General features: G+C 38.3%; 1 protein-coding gene across 1 annotated transcript in view; it reads left to right on the top strand.

The window, feature by feature from the left end:
- LOC102422327 (vascular endothelial growth factor receptor kdr-like) overlaps positions 1–17,400 on the top strand; it is a 353,529-nt gene that overhangs the window by 260,346 nt on the left and 75,783 nt on the right. Inside the window, exon 26 of the mRNA XM_014465282.2 lies at positions 13,984–14,083. Within this exon, the coding sequence (XP_014320768.1) occupies positions 13,984–14,083 (100 nt within the window). The remainder of the gene's footprint in view (positions 1–13,983; positions 14,084–17,400) is intronic.

Here is a 17,400-nt window from a genome sequence, read left to right as displayed (position 1 = left end):
TCGTTTTTTATTTATTGATTAAGGTATTACATATGTGTCCTTATCCCCACATTGCCCCCCACACCCCCACTCATGCCCTCAACCCCCTGGTGTCTGTGTCCATTGGTTAGGCTTATATGCATGCATACAAGTCCTTTGGTTGATCTCTCCCCCTTACCCACACCCTCCCTTACCTTCCCTCTGAGGTTTTACAGTCTGATCAATGCTTCTCTGTCTCTAGATCTGTTTTTGTTCATCAGTTTATGTTGTTGATTATATTCCACAAATAAGTGAGATCATGTGATATTTATCTTTCTCCGACTGGCTTATTTCGCTTAGCATAATTATGCTAGTTAAGGCAGTGTGAAGAAAACTTAGAAGAGAGTTAGGGAGTGTTGGGATGGAGCAGAACATGGATTAAATTTTAAATTGGGTGGTTAAAGAGGGCCTTACATAAAGTGAAATGCTTCAGTAAAGACCTGAAGAGTGAATAAACGAGGGAAATAGCAAATGGAGTGTGCCCAGTAAGTTTGAGGATCAGGCAGGAGACTACTGTGGCTAGAGTGGAGGAGTAAGAGTAGCTGGAGGTGAGGTTAGAGACGGAAAGAGGTAAATACATCAGACAGGGCTTTGTTGGCACAGAGAGATTAACTTTTAAAAAAATGTACTGTTGGCACTATTACAGACGTCTTCCTCCCATCCTTTGCCCACCTCTCCTTTTAAAAGACTTTTCAAAGAGCCAGAATTTGATCCCAGTCTATCTGATTCCCAAACCCCACTTTTAACCACCATGCATACTGCCAAGGTTACTCAAGCCATATGTGGTGTTAGTGTTTCAAAATCCTGTGGAGCCCTGAAGAATGTTGCACAGCAAAACTTGAAACCAGTCCTCCAGACTCCCAGTCCCACATTCCTGATACTTGGAAGAAAACCTTCAAAGATTTTAGGAAGCCTAGAGATGATGTGATACAGGCTTTTTAAAAAGAAAACAATGCTCTGACATGTATTAGTCTGCATCCCACATCATGACCCTGAATCAAAGGCTTGTCTGTGGTGCCAAGGGATTTTTAAAAAAATATATTTTTATTGATTTCAGAAAGGAAGGGAGAAGTAGAGAGAGATAGAAACATCAATGATGAAAGAGAATTGTTGATTGGCTGCCTCGCTTGCAACCTTGGCATGTACCCAGACCAGGAATCGAACTGTGACCTCCTGGTTCATAGGTCGACACTCAATCACTGAGCCACACTGGCCAGGCCCGAGGGATTTTTATTAAAATCATCCAGGTAGGCCTGTTTGGGAGCCAGGTGCACCTAACTCTGATGATAAATATTTTCTTAAGTATCTATGTCACAATATATATGAGGATTCAAATGTTTATAGATCACTGAGATTTAAAGTGATTGGAAGATATTTGTCTTGTCCACAGAGGCTGCTTTTGCCTTCATCTGGAATGTCTGGTCTCTCTGTCTAGTCCAGGGGTGGGCAAACTTTTTGACTCGAGGGCCACAATGGGTTCTTAAACTGGACCGGAGGGCCGGAACAAAAGCATGGATGGAGTGTTTGTGTGAACTAATATAAATTCAAAGTAAACATCATTACATAAAAGGGTACGGTCTTTTTTATTTTAGTTTTATTCATTTCAAACGGGCTGTATCCGGCCCACGGGCCGTAGTTTGCCCACGGCTGGCTAGTCTCTGAGATGAAAAGTATTTAAGAGGTGGAGAAAGAAAAGATGTTTGAGCAAAGGGGAAACAAAACAATTTGGTTTTTACCCAAGTAACATGTGGAATCAAAAGCTGAAGCAGTAAATTAGGACAGCAGTGTAGTAAATTTTTACAGCAGTGTAGTATTCCATTGTGTAGATGTACCACAGTTTTCTAATCCACTCATCAGCTGATGAGCACTTAGGTTGTTTCCAAATCTTAACTATTGTAAATTGTGCTGCTATGAACATAGGGGTGCATAAATCCTTTCTGATTGGTATTTCTGTTTTCTTGGGATATATTCCTAGAAGTGGGGTTACTGGGTCAAATGGAAGTTCCATTTTTAATTTTTTGAGGAAACTCCATACTGTTTTTCCACAGTGGCTGCACCAGTCTGCATTCCCATCAGCAGTGTAAGAGGGTTCCTTTTTCTCCACATCCTTGCCAGCACCTGTCATTTATTGATTTGTTGATGATTGCCATTCTGACAGGTGTGAGATGGAACCTCATTGTTGTTTTGATTTGCATCTCTCAGATTGATGAGTGACTTTGAGCATGTTTTCATATGTCTCTTGGCCTTCTGTATGTCTTCTTTCAAAAAGTGTCTGTTTAAGTTTTTTGCCCATTTTTTTTATTGAATTGTTTATCTTCTTTTGGTTAAGGTGTATGAGTTCCCTATAAATTTTGGAGATTAAACCCTTATCAGATGTAACATTTGCAAATGCTAGTATGTTCCCCCAAGCAGTGGGCTCTCTTGTTGTTTTGTTGACGGTTTCTTTTGCAATGCAGAAGCTTTTTATTTTTATGTAGTCCCATTTGTTTATTTTCTCCTTAGTTTCCCTTGTCCTAGGAGATGTGTTCGTATATGTCTTATATTTTGCTGCCTATGGATTCTTCTAAGATTTATATAGTTTCTGGCTGTACCTTTAAGTCTTTTACCCATTTTGAGTTTATTTTCATGTATGGTGTAAGTTGGTGGTCTAGTTCATTTTTTGTGTGTGTGTACCTGTCCAACTTTCCCAACACCATTTATTGAGGAGACTGTCTTGACTCCATTGTATGCTCTTGACTCCTTTATCAAACATTAATTGAATATAATGGCTTGGGTTGATTTCTGTATTCTCTGTTCTGTTTCATTGGTCTATATGTTTGTTCTTGTTTCAGTACCAGGCAGTTTTGAGAACAGTGGCTTTGTAATACAGCTTGATATTTGGTATTGTGATCCCTCCAACTTTGTTCTTCTTTCTCAGGATTGCTGAGGCTATTTGGGGTCTTTTTTTTCCAGATGAATTTTTGGAGAGTTTTTTCTAGGTCTGTGAAATATGCCTTTGGTATTTTAATTGGGATTGCATCTAATCTATAGATTACTTTCAGTAGTATGGACATTTTAATGATGTTGTTTCTACCAACCCATGAACATGGTATATTCTTCCACTTGTGTATATCTTCCTCTATCTCATTTTTCAGCATCCAGTAGTTTTCCAAGTACAGGTCTTTTATCTCCTTAGTTAAGTTTATTCTTAGGTACCTTAATTTTTTTGTTGCAGTGGTAAATGGGATTGCTATTTTAGTTTCTATTTCTGTGAGTTCTTTATTGGTGTATAAGAATGTCATAGGTTATTGGGTGTTAATTTTGTATCCTATTTCATTGCTGAATTCATTTATTAAATCTAGTTTTTTTAATGGAGATTTTAGGAATTTCTGTGTACAATATCCTGTAAACTGCAAATAATATCAGTTTTACTTTTTCTTTTCCAATTTGGATGCCTTTTATTTCTTTTTCTTGTCTGACTACTATGGCTAGCACTTCCAATACTATGTCAAACATGAGTGGTGAAAGTGGGCATCCTGTCTTATTCCTGTTCTTAGGGGAAATGATTTTAATATTTGCCTATTGAATATGATGTTGGCTATAGGTTTGTCATATAAGGCTTTTATTATGTTGAGGTATGATCCCTTTATTCCCACTTTGCTGAGAGTTTTTTTTATCAAAAAAGGGTGTTGGATTTTGTGGAATGCTTTTTCTGCATCAATTGATATGATCATGTGGTTTCTGTCTTTCAATTTGTTTATGTGATGTATCACGTTTACTGATTTGCAGATATTGTACCAACCTTGCATCTCCAAAATAAATCTCACATGGTCATGTTATATGATCTTTTTAATGTATTTCTGGATGCAATTTGCTAATACTTAGTTGAGGAGTTTAGCATCTATGTTCATCAGGGATATTGGCCTGTAATTTTCATTGTAGTGTCTTTATCTGATATTAAAATTAGGTAATACTGGCTTCATGGAAAGAGCTTGGAAATGTTCCCTCCTTTTGAATTTTTTGAAATAGTCTGATGAGGATTGGTGTTAGTGTTTGGTAAAACTCCCCTGTGAAGCCATCCAGAGCAGGGCTTTTATTTGCTGGAAGTTTTTTTTTTTTTTATTACTGTTTCAAGTTTATTGGTAGCTATAGGCCTATTCAAGTTTTCTGATTCTTCCTGATTGAGTTTTGGAAGATTGTATTTTTCTAGGAATATGTACATCATGTCTAGGTTGTCCAGTTTGTTTGAATAGATTTGTACATAGTATTTTTCCCCCAATCCTTTGTATTTCTGTGGGGTCGGTTGTTACTTCACCTCTTTCATTTCTGATTTTATTTGGGTACTCTCACTTTGTTTTTTGGTGACCCTGGCTAGAGGTTAATCAATCTCATTTATCCTTTCAAAGAACCAGCTCTTGGTTCTATTAATCTTTGGGGGTTTTTTTGGGGGGGGGGTCTCTATGTCATTTATTTCCACTCTGATCTTTATTATTCCCTTCTGTCTACTTACTCTCAGCTCTTCTTGTTGCTGTATTTTTAGTTTCTAAAGTTTTAAGGTTAGATAACTTATTACCAGTTTTTGTTGTTTTTTTGAGGTAGGCCTGTAGTGTTAAAAACTTCACTCTCAGGACTGCTTTCATTGTTTCCTTAGATTGTGGATTTTCGTGTTTTCATTGTCCTTTGTTTCCAATATGTTTTTTATTTCTTTTTTATATCTGTTTGGTAACCCAATCATTGTTTAATAGCATTCTATTTAGCCTCCAAGTGTTTGTTTTTTTATTGTTTTTATTGTAGTTGCTTTCTAATTTTATGCCATTGTGATCTGAGAAAATGCTTGATATGATTTCAATCTTCTTGAATTTGTAGAGACTTCACCTGTGTCCTAATATGTGGTCTATTTTCAAAAATGTTCCATGGGCACTTGAGAATAATGTACATTCCTTAGCTTTGGGGTAAAATGTTCTAAGGATGTCAATTTATTCTATCTGATCTAGTGAATCATTTAGGATTGCTGTTTCTTTACTGATTTTTTGTCTAGAGCAGTGGTTCTCAACCTTCTGGCCCTTTAAATACAGTTCCTCATGTTGTGACCCCAACCATAAAATTATTTTCGTTGCTACTTCATAACTGTAATTTTGCTACTGTTATGAATCATAATTGAAATATCTGATATGCAGGATGGTCTTAGGCGACCCCTGTGAAAGGGTCGTTTGACCGCCAAAGGGGTTGCGACCCACAGGTTGAGAACCGCTGGTCTAGAGGTTTTATCCAGTGATGTCAGTGGAGTATTAAAGTCCCCTACTATGATTGCATTGCTTTCTATCTCTCCTTGGATATCTTCCAGAAGATTTTTATGTATTTGGGTGTTCCTGTATTGGGTGCATATATGTTTTCTAGAATTATATCCTCTTGTTGAATCAATCCCTTTTGTATTATGAAGTGGCCCTCCTTATCACTTGTTATGGCCTTCACTTTGAGGTCAATTTTGTAAGATTAACTATTGCTACCCCTGAATTTGTTTCATTTTCATTTGCCTGAATTTTTTTTCCCATCCCTTCACTTTCAGTCTGTGTGAGTCATTTGTTCTAAGGTGGGTCTCCTTTAGACAGCACATATATATATAGGTCATGGTTTCTTATCCATTCAGCCACCCTATATTTTTTTATTGGAGCATTTAATCCATTACATTTAACGTTATTATTGACTAGATGCCCATGCATGACATTTGTACAAGGGGGTGTGTGTGTCCCTCAGCCCAGCCTGCACCCTCTCTAATCTGCGACCCCTCGAGGGATCGGGCCTAAACGGGCAGTCGGATATCCCTCTCACAATCCAGGACTGCTGGCTCCAAACCGCTCGCCTGCCTGCCTGATTGCCCCTAACCGCTTCTGCATGCCAACCTGATCACCCCTAACCACTCCCCTGCCAGCCTGATCAATGCCTAACTGCTCCCCTGCCAACCTGGTTGCTCCCAACTGCCCTCCCCTCCAAGCCTGGACCCCACAACTTCCCTCCCCTGCAGGCCTAGTTGCTCCCAACTGCCCTCCCCTGCAGGCATGGTTGCCCTTAACTGCCCTCCCCTGCCTGCCTGGTCACCCCTAACTGCTCTTCCCTGCTGGCTTGGTCCCCCCCAACTGCCTTCCCCTGCAGGCCTGGTCCACCCCAACTGCCCTCCCCTGCTGGCCTGGTCACCCACAACTGCCTTCCCCTGCTGGCCATCTTGTGGTGGCCGTCTTGTGACCACATGGGGGCAGTCATCTTGTGTGTTGGAGTGATGGTCAATTTGCATATTACCTCTTTATTATATAGGATAGGTACTTGTTTGTTGCAATTTTTATTCTTTATGCCTGTGTTCCTATCTCCCTTTATATTTCTTCTTTTTACAACAGTCCCTTTAGCATTTCTTGCATTGCTGGCTTGGTGGTAATAAACCTCCTTACCTTTTTCTATGATGCTCCTGATTTCCCCTTCAATTTTTTTAAAATATATTTTATTGATTTTTTACAGAGAGGAAGGGAGAGGGATAGAGAGTTAGAAACATCGATGAGAGAGAAACATCGATCAGCTACCTCCTGCACACCTCCTACTGGGGATGTGCCCGCAACCCAGGTACATGCCCTTGACCGGAATCGAACCTGAGACCCCTCAGTCCGCAGGCCAATGCTCTATCCACTGAGCCAAACCAGTTAGGGCTCCCCTTCAATTTTGAATGATAGCCTTGCTGGATAGAGTGTTCTTGGATTCAGCCCTTTGTTTTGCATTACTTTGTATACTTCATTCCATTCTCTTCTGGCCTGATGTGTTTCTTTTGAGAAATAAGTTGATGCAAGAACCCTTTCTGTCTCTCTGTGGCAGCCCTTAATATTCCTACTTTGTCGTTGATCTTTGCCAATTTAATGATGATGTGTCTTGGTGTTGGTCTTTTGGGGTTCATCTTGTTTGGGACTCTGTGTGCTTCTTGGACTTTTGTGAATTGTTTTTCCCAAATCAGGGAAGTTTTCTGTCATTATTTCTTCAAACAGTTTTTATATTCCTTGCTCAGCTTCCTCTCCTTCTGGCACTCATATTATGTGGATATTGTTTGATTTAGTGTTGTCTTAGAGTTCCCTTAGACTCTCTTCCTTCTTTTTAATATTTTTTTCCAGTTGCTGCTCTGCTTGGATATTTTTTTCTACCTTGTCTTCTAACTCGCTGATTCAGTCCTCAGCTTCTTCTAGTCTACTGTTTAAACCTTCCATTGTGTTCTTTATTTCAGTTATGTCATTCTTCATTTCCTCTTGGTTCTTACACATGTTGGTGAATTTCTTATCCTGCCATTTGATCATCCTTATAACCATTACTCTGAATTCTTTCTCTGACAAATTGCCCCTATTTCATTTAGTTCCTTTTGTGGTGATTCCTCATTTTCTTTCATTTGGAGATTATTTCTTTGTCTTACCATTTTTGCTGTTCCTTATGTTTCTATGTATTAGATCAAACTGATATGCCATCCATAGTTTTTGAATCGGTCTTATGGAGTAGATGATTTGTGGTTTCTAGTGGTGCAGTATCTCAGGTATCCTGGACTGGGAGTGCTAAGGAGGCACCCTACTTGAAATATTTGGGTCTCCTGATGTAGTTGTGTCTTGAATGTTATTGTCCCATCCGTGGATGGAGTATTCCCTCAGGGTGTCTGATTATGTGGCTTGCTCCCTACCACGCCATGCCAAACATTGTGGAGGTGCTGACTGAACAACACAAAATACAATACAACGCAACATGGCAAAATAGGAACAGAACACGAATGTACACAAGATACCTATAACCTCAATAAAAATGACCACCATAGATAAGAGAATTAGGAGAGAGAAAAGAGTAGAACTAGTAGCAATAAAAGAAAGAAAAAGAAAAGGAAAGAGGTAGAAAAAGAAAGAAAAGAAACAACATGGGGAGAAAACACAACAAATTATTAAAAAACAAAAAATTAAACCAAAAGCACAAATGAAAAACACACAGAAAAGGGGGAGGCAGAATCTGTAAAGGCTGATCTTAAATACAGAAAATAAGGTTAAGGAATTGGATGAATAGGGGAAGGACCACAGTTTAGTATAGAGGAGGGAGAAAAAGAATGAGTGGAACAGAAGAAAAAATTAAAATTAATTAATCAATTGAAATTTTGAAAAGGAGAGAGCATATAGGCCTGAATTTATGAAGTGAAACTAATTAAAAAATTAGGAGAAGAAAAGAACAAGAGAGGAGGGAGAAAAATTCAGGGTGCTTGTTGGGGTGCAGCCTTTTATAGCTGTGGTCTTAGGTCTATATGCCCTGGGTGTCAGCTGCCCTGTGGGTTTTCCTTTTGTCAGTTGGGTGTTTTGCCTGTCACCAAGAGATGTGGCTTTGGTGCAATGCATCTTCCACCTCACCCTCTTGGCCCGGTGGCCGGGGGGCCTCTCCCACCCAGATACTTGTTCTTACCATTCTCCAGGCATCCTCTGCCCTTCTTTATTGATAATTGTCTCCTCAGCTGTGTCTAATTTGTTCATTCCGGGTGGATGGTCTCCTATTTAGTTGCTTTCTGGTCTGTCCCTGGAATGAGGTGCATGACACTTCTGCCTATTTGGCCGCCATTTTCTTTTCCTATTTGTTAACTTTTTAATTACAGCCATTCTGACAGGTGTGAGGTATTGTCTCATTATGGTTTTGATTTGCGTTTTTATGATGATTAGTGATGTACATAATTTAGATTTTGGTTGAGCATCTGCATGTCTTCTTTGGAGAAATATCTCTTCAGGTCATTTGCCCATTTTTGTTTTTGTTTGTTTTTATATGTTGAGTTGTGTGAGTTTTTTATATATTTGGGATCCCATTTGTTTATTTTTGCTTTTTATTCAGCCTTACCTAGGTATATCTATCCAAATAAAACATTTCTAAGACCAACATCAAAGAGTTTACTGCCTATGTTTTTTGTAGGAGTTTTAAGGTTTCATGTCTTACATTCAGTTTTTAATCCATTTGAGTTTATATTTTATATAGTGTAAGAAAATGGTGAAGATACATTTTTTTTGCATGTATCTACCTAGATTTCCAAGCATCATTTATTGAAAAGACTGTTATTTCCCCATTGTATATTCTTGCCTCCCTTGTCAGATTATTTGGCCATATAAGCATGAGTTTATTTCTGGTCTTTGTTAGCTTTCATACACTGTTGGTTGGAGTGTAAAATGGTACAACCACGATGGAAAACTGTATGGAAGTTCCTCAAAAAATTGAAAATAGAACTATCATATGACCCAGCAATTCCATTTCTGGACATTTATGTGATAAAAATGAAAACACACTCTGTTCCATTGATCTGTGTGTCTGTTTTTTATTCCAGTACCACATTGATTACATTATTATATATTTTCAGCATAGTTTGTAATTAGGTACTGTGATGCCTTAAGCTTTGTTCTTCATTCTCAAGATTACTTTGGCTATTTGGTGACTTTTGTGGTTCCACAAGAATTTAGCATTATTTCTTCTATTTCTGACAAGTAATTCATTGGCATTGTGATAGGTATTGTGTTGACTCTATAGATTTCTTTGGGGAGTATGGAAATTTTAACAATACTCATTCTCAAATCCATGAGCACAATATATCTTTCCATTTATATCTGTCCTCTTCAATTTCTTTTAGTTTTTACAGTACAGGTCTATCATCTCCTTGCTTAAATTTATACCTAGGTATTTAATTCTTTGTATATAATTATAAATGATATAGTTTTCTTAATTTCTCATTCTGATAGCTCAGTGTTAGTGTGTAGAATTGCAACATATATTTGAACATTAACTTTGTATTTGCAACTTTGCTGAATTCATGTGTTAGTTCTATTAGTTTTTTGGTCTAGTGTTTGGGATTTTTATATAGTTTCATATCATCTGTAAATTGTGAGAGTTTTACTACTTCCTTTCTAATTTGGGTGCCTTTTTGTTCTTGTGTAATTTCTGTGGCTAGGATTTCTGATACTATGTTGAATAAAAGTGGTGAAAGAAGGCAGTCTTATTTTGTTCCTGATATTAGTAGGAAAGCTTTCAACTTTTCACCATTGAGTATAATGTTAACTGTTAGTTTGTCATATATGGTCTTTATTATGTTGAGGTATGTTCTTTCTAAACCTAATTTGTTAAGTGCCATGTCCTTCTCAGTGGGGTTCAGGATCTGAAAGAGGGGCCAGTGCACAAATGAAAATACTATACAAGAAATATGAATTTAGAAGGCATTGGGGGCCAGGTGGAACCTCTTTCTTGAAGAGACACACCAAAATTGGGCCCTGTCTGCTTTTATTCGGTTTTAGATACACATCTTGCCTTCAGTAAAGCACGGCAAACAGGTAGCAGACAGACCGTCTCTAAGGTCGATAAAGATCAGTAAAGATCACTAAGGTCCAGTAAACATTTACTTGGAGGCTATCAGGTCAGGAAATTGCTTTGAGCCACCACTATCTCAACTCGAACAATCAGTGCTTAGCATCAGCCCTGCTAATGCTTAAGGTCCATTGGCCTCCCGTGTTCCTTGGTACACACTCATGACAGTATTGGCAAGTGGTGGCTTCCCACAGTTAAGTAGTTTTTTAAAGTCATGAATGGTTTCTATCGAGTAACACTTCCTCCACGTTCTGCGTGGAGTAGGGTTCAGTACCTGAAAGAGGAGCCGCACAACAAATGAGAGATAATTTTGCAATATTGGAGGACCAGGCGGGCAAGTCCCGAAGGACTTCCACCCATGCTCAGGCTGCTCCAATCTTTTATTGATCTGGAGTAGCCCTTAGGGTAAGGAAGTTTCAATGACACACAGATCAGCAGACAATTTCCAGGAGTAGACAAAGGTATCTGATTAACTCATCAATAGATTTCCGAGTGTAGGCAGAGTAACTGATTAGCTCATCAATAGATTTCCGGGAGTATCTGATTAACAATAATCAACAAGGATCTACATTAAGTATCTAAGGAATTAAGGGAACTAAGGTGGGGATGCTTCAACTATTATTACCTAAATTAACTGAGTGGTTCCTAGATTAACTGGGTGGTTCACAGCTCTGACCTTTGCTAGGACTTTCAAGCCCTGACCTTTACTAGGACTTTCAATGGCTACTAGCTTTTGGGGGGTCTCTGTCTAAACTCAGCTAGTGAAGACAATGAATGGACTCTGGCAGGTTTCTATGTTTTTGTTAATAGTTTCTCTCTCTCTCTCTCTCTCTCTCTCTCTCTCTCTCTCTCTCTCTCTCCCCCCCCCCCCCTCTGAGGTATAGTGGTAAGATGTATTGAAGTAAAAACCAAGGACTGTCTTCAGGTGCCTGATGGTCTCATCCATTACCAGGGGTGTTAGCTCGGTCTTGTCCTTGTAATCTTACATTGGTGAATGGAATAAGTCCAGGGCCTAGTGAGAATAAGTGCCCACCAGGAGGGTCAGGATCCAGAATTGTAGCACTATCACCCTTGGCTCTGGTAGTCCAGCATAGTCTCTACTCATATCTGGTTAGCTTAGTTTCTGTTCCTGACTGTGCTCCACTGGGATTGCACTTGGGGACCTAGGACTGGGCTTGGAGTCATGCTTGGGCCCACATGGATGCCAGGCCTACATGGTTGCCTGTTGGTTTGCCTGTTCTCGCATGTTCTCTCCCCATAGCATAGTTTCATTTTGTTTATGTATTGTTTTTCTGGTTTTATTTAGTTAACTTTCTGTGTTCTTCTGTAAGATGATTATTTTGAATTATTTGTCAGGCAATTTATAGATCTTAATTTTTAGGGTCAGTTTCTGGAGATTTATTTTGTCCCTTTGGTAGTGTCATATTTCCCTGATTCCCTGTGTTTCTTGTAGCTTTGTATCAGTATCTGCACTCTTAATAAAATAGACACTGTTTCCATTCTTTAAAGACTATCTTTGGCAATCTCTCATTCTTTTTTATGTATGTGCACATTTCTGTCCTCTCACTCCCTCTTGTGAAAAAAGCCTCAGGATTTTGTGCCTTCTCCCAATATTTTAGAGCCATGCTTGACGCTGCAAATTACCCAACTCTTTCCCCTAGGGCAGTGAACTCATATGCTATGACATTTGGTAGAACCCCACTTTCCTCCCTGTCTCCTGAATAAGAAAACTCAGGATTGTGTGCCATTTCTCAATCCCATTGAGCTGTGCTGGGTACTGATAGCTATATTCCTTTTTTTCCCTAGGGCAGTAGGCACAATAGATTCTTATGAAATAACATCCAAAGGAAGTTTTTCTAACTTCTAAATTAGTCAGGATACATATCTTAAACAGAAATTTGTTTGTTTCCCTCAACCTAGCAGATCTTTCTAACTTTACAGATGAAATCACAAGTTGAAAGTCATGTTTTGCCTTAATAAATTCATGAGAGTTCAACAGATTTACCCTGGATACCATGTTTTGTATTATTTTGGTCTTCTATCCACCAAGAGTGTGAAACTATGGAAAGGAATTGCATTTTTATGATTATACTTTTAGTATGAATTTGTTGAGGAAGTACACATAACTAAAAGCTAGTCTGAATTGAGGAACTTCTGAAAATAATTTGAACTTTGTAAATTACCTCATTGTTTCTATGCTTTATAAACATTTTTATAACTCTATATGAGACATTAAGTATTCAGGATACAGATAATGACTGATGGCCCCCAGTGATATGTAGATCGTTTGCTATACCTCCATTCATCTGGGAGGATCATGATTCACAGGTTAGATGACACATTGTTAAGTTTATGAGACCTAAAATATAACATCAACAAAATAGTCACCAAATCTGGAAGGAGAATTACAGTGAGCAATAATGCATCACCAGATACCAAGGAAGAGTAACTAAAATTAATAGTGTCTTACAAGTTACCTTGAGTTACGTAACAGATCAGGTTTCTATTGTTTAACTAACTTCCAGAAAACTAGAAAATTGAAAGTAAGGTTGTGCCGTTTTCCTAACAGCAAATTATACATTTTGATAGTTCATCATTTTTTACTAACCTTACTCTGGATTTCATTTTTGTTATTCTGTTTGTTTGTTTTAATTCTAACTTTTAATTTATATTTTAAACAACTGTATGCCATTTTAAACACTTTTGGAAATTTAGGTAGGGTACAAATTACTTATACTAAAAATTTCTTATAGATACTCAAAAATTATTTAAATGATTTTTTAGCAATATTGACACCATCTTGAATCTCAAAGTCCTAGAAAATGTATTTTAGAGTTTTAATAACTATTAAACATAAAGCAAAAATAAGAATCATGACTTTGGAAATGTAGCCTACCCATGCACAGATATAGATGTTTAAAGAGACCTGAGGTTTGATATTTTGTAATCTCTTAATCTACTTTAAACTGTGATTCAAACTTGGGAAATGTGTTTTTTCTTTACCATAAGACATTTTTGTGATTAATTTTCCAATTTATCAACATGGAATTTATCCTCAGGCCTTATTTTTCTTTTGGGTCTGGATGCCACAAGACCACAGTTCCCAAGTTGGAGACAGATATCCACACTGGCTGGAAATCTGCTCCCTTGTTTTTCTTGAGGCCTGGACTACGTTAGAATGTCAGAGGTTAAAGTATAGTATAAAAAGGGCATTCAGAAACTGCAAAAACAGATATTTTTGGATTAAAAAATATCACCCATCTTATATTGAAAGGTGGGTTACATTCAAGCAAATAACAGGATAATGCCTGAATATATCATTTAAAAGCATGAAATTATCGCCAACTCGATGGAAATTTATCAGTAGATTTTAAAAACCTTTATCCTAATCTCAAAGCAATTTATATGTGTGGTTTCTGGAATAATCATGTATGCCAGTCTCTAAACTGTCAAGTTCGATGGAAGTCTAATGTTACATAGCTATGTAGATCTGGAGCTGTTTGCCCTCCTTAGAATCCTTTTTAGGTTTCTGCCTTTTAAGATTTTGATGGGTTACTTATTTCATGGGAATGAATAAGATATATGTTTTTTCTTATGTCCCAGGTGCCTCACCATACCCAGGAGTGCAAATAGATGAAGAATTCTGTCGTCAGCTTAAAGAGGGGACACGAATGAAATCTCCTGAATATTCCACTCCTGAAATGTAAGTCTTTCTTCAGGCTAAGGGTCATCAGACTAAATTAACTTGGATAAAAGGGTCAAAGTAAGCATTACAGATCATATAAGATAGTAAGTAAAATCTTGTTCAATGACAACACACTTCTTTTGCCTTTCTCAAGTATAAAGGCATACCTCAAAGGTATTGCAGGTTTATTTCCAGACTCTTGCAATAAAGGTCACATTGCAGTAATGCAAGTGCAAGTCACACAGTTTTTTTTTTTTGTTTCCCATTGCATATCTTATATAATAAAAGCCTAATATGCTAAGTGTCCGGTCATCTGGTTGGCCATTCAACCCATCCAAAGCTTAATATGCTAATGATATGCTAAGGCTGCTTAACCGCTCGCTATGACGTGCACTAACCACCAGGGGGCAAACAGTCGACTGGTCGACCAGTTGCTATGACATGCACTGACCACCAGGGGGCAGATATTCCAACCAGTAGGTTAGCTTGTTGCTGGGGTCCAGCCTATCGGGACTGAGCGAGACAGGCCAAACACGCCCTGGAGCCCTCCCGCAGTCCTTCCCCAGCTGGCCAACATCCCATGTCCCCCCCAGCCTCAATCGTGCACTGGTGGGGTCCCTTGGCCTGGTCTGCACCCTCTTGCAAGCTGGGCTGAGGGACCGCCCCCCTGAGTGCACGAATTTCATGCACTGGGCTTCTAGTAAGAGTTATATAGTTGATCATTTTTTAATAAGCTGACTCTGGATTTCATTTTTGTTATTCTGTTTGTTTTCATTCTAACTTCTAATTTATATTTTAAACACATGTAAGCCATTTTAAACACTTTTGAAAATTTAGGTGGGAATCAAATTAACAAATAAAAGATGAACTATATAAGAGTTATATGCAATGGGAAACTGTAGTTTAAGTGTTATAACGTTATGTCTAAAATGAAGCAATGTACATACCTTAATGAAAATGTTATAGCTAAAAAATGCTAACCATTATCTGAGCCTTCAGAAAATTATAATCTTTGTGCTGGTGGAGAGTTTTGCCTCAATGTTGATTAAAATGCAATATGTGTGAAGTGCAATATAGCAAAGAACAATAAAATGTAGTATGCCTATCATAATTTAAATATGTTCTAAGAAACTAGAAATACAAAAATCATATGAAGATGCATATACTGACATTTTTCATCAAATTTATAAATTGTGGAAAGTGTTCAACTATTAGATATAACCATGTCACTGGTCCCTTCTAACCTTAGATTTTACTTATATATTTATGTTTTTAAAAATTGAATAAAAATGGCCACCAGAAGCTTGAGTTACAAGAATAGCTTCCCTTAGCCTTTTGGAAGAGATGTGACCACACACATTATATCAAACTGGAGCCAAGTTCTTAGGATCTCTTAATGAATCAATAAGTGAATCTAGAGAGTGACATCAGAGGAATGACAGCACGAGAGGTCATCTTGTTATCTCCCTTTGAAGTTTCAACATTTGAACAGCAATAATTCAACAAAGGATTTCTTGCTCAATGCACAACCAAGTCTGAGATATCTACTCATTGAAATATCTGAGGATGGGCAAGTAGGAGTGAACAAAGGAGGTAGAAAGAGAGAAGAGGTGAGACAGTGCTAGTGATGTGCAGCTTGGAGCTCAAGGTGGGGCTCAGCCCTGAGAGGGGAGGAATCAGGTTTCCACTGGCACTCCCTTCAGCCAGAAGGAGCAAACAGATAGAGTGAACATTCCTGCAGAAGTGGGCAGTACTGCCCGCAGCTGATCCCAGTGATCTGGGCAGGGGCTAAGCACAGAGGTGTGGCCATGGTTGTATGATAATTCCAGAGAGATAAACAAAGCCACAGAGCCAGGCTACCCCCACTAATCCTCCTAGATCTCACCTCTGCTCAAGCTCCCAGAGCTAGAAGCAGGCCTCCGAAGAAGCTGTAGCAGTGAGTGTCAGGTTGCAGAGCACATTATCTGCAAACCCAAGAACTGGTACTATGGAAATACTTTTACCCTGAGCAACAGGCACATTGTGCAACTACTCACAGGGTTGGGTGGAAACACGGAAAGGAGGCCTCAGAGGTCAGCTAGCTAGCAACCATTATTTGGAGAGCAAAGCAACAAAGAAAGCAGCCAACTTCCCTCAGCTCACACCACCCCCACCCTTTGAAGCTGGACTGCTGGCAGCATCTGGCTGCAGGGCACAGCACTTGGATATCAGGGATTTGGAAACCCATTTCCCACCACATTCACCTATGTGATTAGTTCCCTGAGTCAGAGGTGACCTGAACACAGGGACAAGCTCATTTTCTACCACCCTGAGGAGACCAGAAAACCCAGAGCAGTGCAAGAGAACTAAAAATGTGTGATTCAGCACCACCTACTGGAAAACAATAGAAAGACTTTTTATCAATTTATAGAGAAATGCCATGCATACCTGGTATGTAGATGCCTCGACAGAGTTAGGATCCATCAAATATTATGAACCACCAAAGTAGCAAGACAGCTCAGAAATAAAGTGAAAAATCTCCAGAAAATAAACATGAAAATATGGAAATATCTGATTTAAATGACAGAGAACACTAGATTGCAGTTCTGAAAAAAATCAATGAGATGCAAGAAAACACAGATAAGCAGTTTAATGAACTCGGAAACAATATCAACAAACAAAATGCGTACTTTTTCCAAAGAGATTCAATCTTTAAAAACAAACAAAATAGAAATTCTGGAGATGAAGGATTCAATAAAAGAGATAGAGAATGAACTAGTGAGCAAATGAAATAAGCTGACTAGATGGAGGAAAGAATTAGTGATATAAGAGATAGAAACCTAGAAACAATGCAAATCAAAGAAAAGAAAGACTTGACCATAAAAAAATGAAAGAACTCTATGAGAAATATCTGATTCCAACAGAAAGCGCAATATAACATTAATAGGCATACCAGCACAAGAAGAGGAAGAGAAAGGGACTGAGATCCTATTCAAATAGTTGATGAGAACTTCCAAAACCCATGGAGAAAGAGCTAGGTCCTCAAATCTAAGAAGCAAACAGAACACCTAGTTACCTAAATCCAAAGAGGACATCTCCAAGGCATATTTTATTAAACTGTTAAAAATTAATGATAAAGATGTATCAAGGCAGCCAGAAAAGAAGAAAGTAACCTTTAAAGGAAATCCCATTTGGTTATCATCAGACTTCTCAGCAGAAACTCTATAAACCAGAAGAGAATGCAATCAAATATTCAAATTACTAAAAGAGGAAAATTACCAGTCAAGAATAATATATCTAGCAAAGTTATTCATTAGATATGAAGGAGAAATAAAGACTTTTCCATACAGATAGAA

The sequence above is a fragment of the Myotis lucifugus genome, unplaced genomic scaffold (assembly GCF_000147115.1).
Source record: "Myotis lucifugus unplaced genomic scaffold, Myoluc2.0 scaffold_4, whole genome shotgun sequence".
In the NCBI taxonomy this organism is placed as follows: Eukaryota; Metazoa; Chordata; class Mammalia; order Chiroptera; family Vespertilionidae; genus Myotis; species Myotis lucifugus.
Note: the sequence above shows the minus strand (reverse complement) of the source record. Positions and strands in the feature narration are given on the sequence as shown.